Raw genomic sequence first — 2,802 nt, forward strand, 5'->3', positions numbered from 1 at the left:
GGGTATTTTCGCCTCCATCCGCTTTGTCTCGTCTTCATCCGTTCTGTGCCGTGCCGTTCCGCCTCCGCATGTTCGCATGGCCAAGAGAGCGACCCCGGGATTGGTTCTCTCCTCCCCGGCACAACTGACGTGGGGGGCCTTCATTTGTTCGCATCTCGGGTTTTTTTTTTTTATTTCTTTCCCCCCGTTTTGCGCAAACGCGCAAACGCGCACATGCGCGAATCCGCGGCATCGACGATGCGGTCAATGATTGGTCCGGGAGATTCTCGCGAAGTACATTGGTCGATGGTTCCACTCTAGATTCTCAATTGCTAATCTGGTACGTGCTGACTGTTGGACCCTGAAATGGCGCCCGGGAGAGAGCTTTTCCTCGTGATGGCGCAGGTGGTGATTCTCCTGCTACAGAACACGGTCTCACTTTGCCATGCGCATCTGCGGCACATTTTGAGGAGGAGAAGGGCTGCCCAGCTGATTTTCCACAGCGAAAAATTGGGTACAGCTTCACGTAGGTCCACTTTGCGAGGGATCCGTCTGCGGCAGCGATGGTATGTGCTGGCGGACATCAGAGAGCACAGAGACTGCTGGGTATACCCCCGGAGCCAGGACTGGTGGGAGCGCATAGCCCTGCGTGTATGGGACGACACCCATTGGATTCAGTGTTTTCGGATGAGCAGGGGGACCTTCAATGAGCTGGTGGATGCCCTGAGGCCGACCCTGGCACGCCAGTCCACCAACATGCGTGAGCCCGTGTCCGTGGAGAAGAGGGTGGCGGTGACGTTGTGGTGCCTTGCCACCGGTGCATGCTACCGCGTTGCAGCAGATCACTTCGGTCTGGGGCTGTCCACCGTTTCGGATGCTGTGCTGGAGGTCTGCTTCGCAATTGAGAAGGAGCTACTCTCGAAGACAGTGTGCCTCGGGGACGAGGTCGGGAAGGTGAGTGATGGCTGCAGGAAGGGCAGGGGGTTTGCGCAGGCTGGAACAAAGGTGGTTTGTGTTGTTTTCCGTGTTCCCGATGGTGCGCTACTGCGCATTTCCAATCATGCGTGTTTCTGGTCTCTGTTTCAGATAATGGATGGGTTTACAGCGCTGGGGTTCCCTCATTGTGTTGGGGCGATCGATGGCACTCACATCCGCATCGGTCAGCCCCGTGGGAAGCCGGACCAATACGGTAACCGAAAGAACTACTCCTCCATCTTGCTGCAGGGGACAGTGGATCACACCGGCCGTTTTGTTGATGCAGAGGTGGGTTGGAGTGGCAAGAACCACGACGCCTTCGTCTTCCGCAACTCGGCTCTCTGTGCTGCAATGGACAATGGGGCTTTTGTGCCTGGGAATCCTTCCCTGACAGTGAATGGTGTTTCAGTGCCACCGCTGATGATCTCGGATGGTGCTTATCCAATGCGCTGGTGGCTGATGAAGCCGTACGGAAAATTGGCTGTCACACCGCAACAGAAATACTTCGACCGCTGCCTGGCACGGGCCAGGAACAAGGTGGAATGCAGTTTTGGTCGTCTGAAGGGACGCTGGCAGTGCCTCCTCCATCGGCTGAAAGCCAGAGAAGAGAACGTGGTGACCATTGTTACCGCGTGTGTGATCCTGCACAACTTGTGCGAGGCCAAGGGACATGCAGTGCTTGGTTCACTGACTGATCCCATGCCCTTGACAATGCCCGGGGATGGACTGGAGTATGGGGAGAACGACAGGGGGATGCTAGATGAGGGGAAGAGGGTTCGTGACGCAATGGCTGCATTCATGTATTCCAGATGCGGACGGTGATGCTCTGGCTTTCTTTGGGGGGAGGGAAAACCCGTATCCCAAAAGTGCCAATATTGCAAGGAAAAGTTTGTCAATAAATGCCAATAAATGGTTGTTATTGCAGTCAAACATTTTTCGCTTTCCTTGTCCGTTCATGGGTGCGGGGGGAATGCAGACCCGGCAGATTTTGGGATTGCCGCCTTTGCGCACTAAGTTGCATCCCACCGCAAATGCGCAATCACGCGCCAGCAGGCGAATGCGCGCTCCGTGCCACCACACGTTTTCTGGTGGCCCCCGCCATGACCGTTCCTCCTTTAGGGGTTGGGTTGAGGAGTGCTGGTAGGGCAGACAAATATGCAGTGCTAACTGGGATCCCTCCATTACTTTATGCGGGTCACCGGCACATCTAAGCCGGTGACTACAGAAAGTGGCATAGCCGTATCGGTTACCCCGTTATTTGAGTCGCTTGCATGTTCGGGTTTGCAGAAATGCGCAAATGCGGCGATACACTCATGCTGTCAACCCTTGGGTGAAAATTCTCGGGGAGTGAGGGGGTGATCGAGAAAACAGCGAAAAATACTGCGTGCTGCTGCACTATGGGGGCGGGGCGCTGCCGCGGACCTCGGTGGAGGAGAATGCTGGGGGGCCGGCGGCAGCTGCTCGGCAAAGCAGGGCAACGGGCACCTGCACGGATTGCCGCTTCCAAAGTCGCGCATGCGCAGTTGCGCTTTCGCGCGTTAGCGCATATCCTTACAGTAGCAGCTAAAAAAATGGCCGCCAGCAAGGGCCGCTACTGGCGGGATCTGGAGGTCGAGGCCCTGCTTGACCTCCTTCTGCAGAGTGGGCGTGCCAGCCGCATCATGGGCAGCCACCACCTGCCCACAAAGGCTATTTTCTCCAGGGTTGCCCGACAGCTGGGTGCGAAGGGTTGGCCCAGGACCGCGGACCAGTGCAGGTCCAAGTTTAAGCGCGTTAAGGCCGACTTCTTCGCAGCCCTGGAGCAGTGGCAGGGCATCCCAAGAATGAGCGCCAGGCCGCCGTTCTTTG

The 2,802-nt window shown here is 56.9% G+C and overlaps 1 protein-coding gene across 1 annotated transcript; it reads left to right on the plus strand.

Moving 5' to 3' along the window:
- Positions 1–375: 375 nt before the first annotated feature.
- On the plus strand, positions 376–1,776 carry LOC129332654 (uncharacterized). The gene has a single exon (XM_054983889.1). It carries the CDS (start codon positions 376–378, stop codon positions 1,774–1,776), a length of 1,401 nt encoding a protein of 466 aa, XP_054839864.1.
- Positions 1,777–2,802: the final 1,026 nt, after the last annotated feature.

The sequence above is a fragment of the Eublepharis macularius genome, chromosome 6 (genome assembly GCF_028583425.1).
Source record: "Eublepharis macularius isolate TG4126 chromosome 6, MPM_Emac_v1.0, whole genome shotgun sequence".
NCBI classification, from domain to species: domain Eukaryota; kingdom Metazoa; phylum Chordata; class Lepidosauria; order Squamata; family Eublepharidae; genus Eublepharis; species Eublepharis macularius.

What these genes read in the sequence shown, in the direction of transcription:
- LOC129332654 (XM_054983889.1), top strand. Translation starts at nt 376, where the DNA reads ATGGCGCAGGTGGTGATTCTCCTGCTACAGAACACGGTCTCACTTTGC.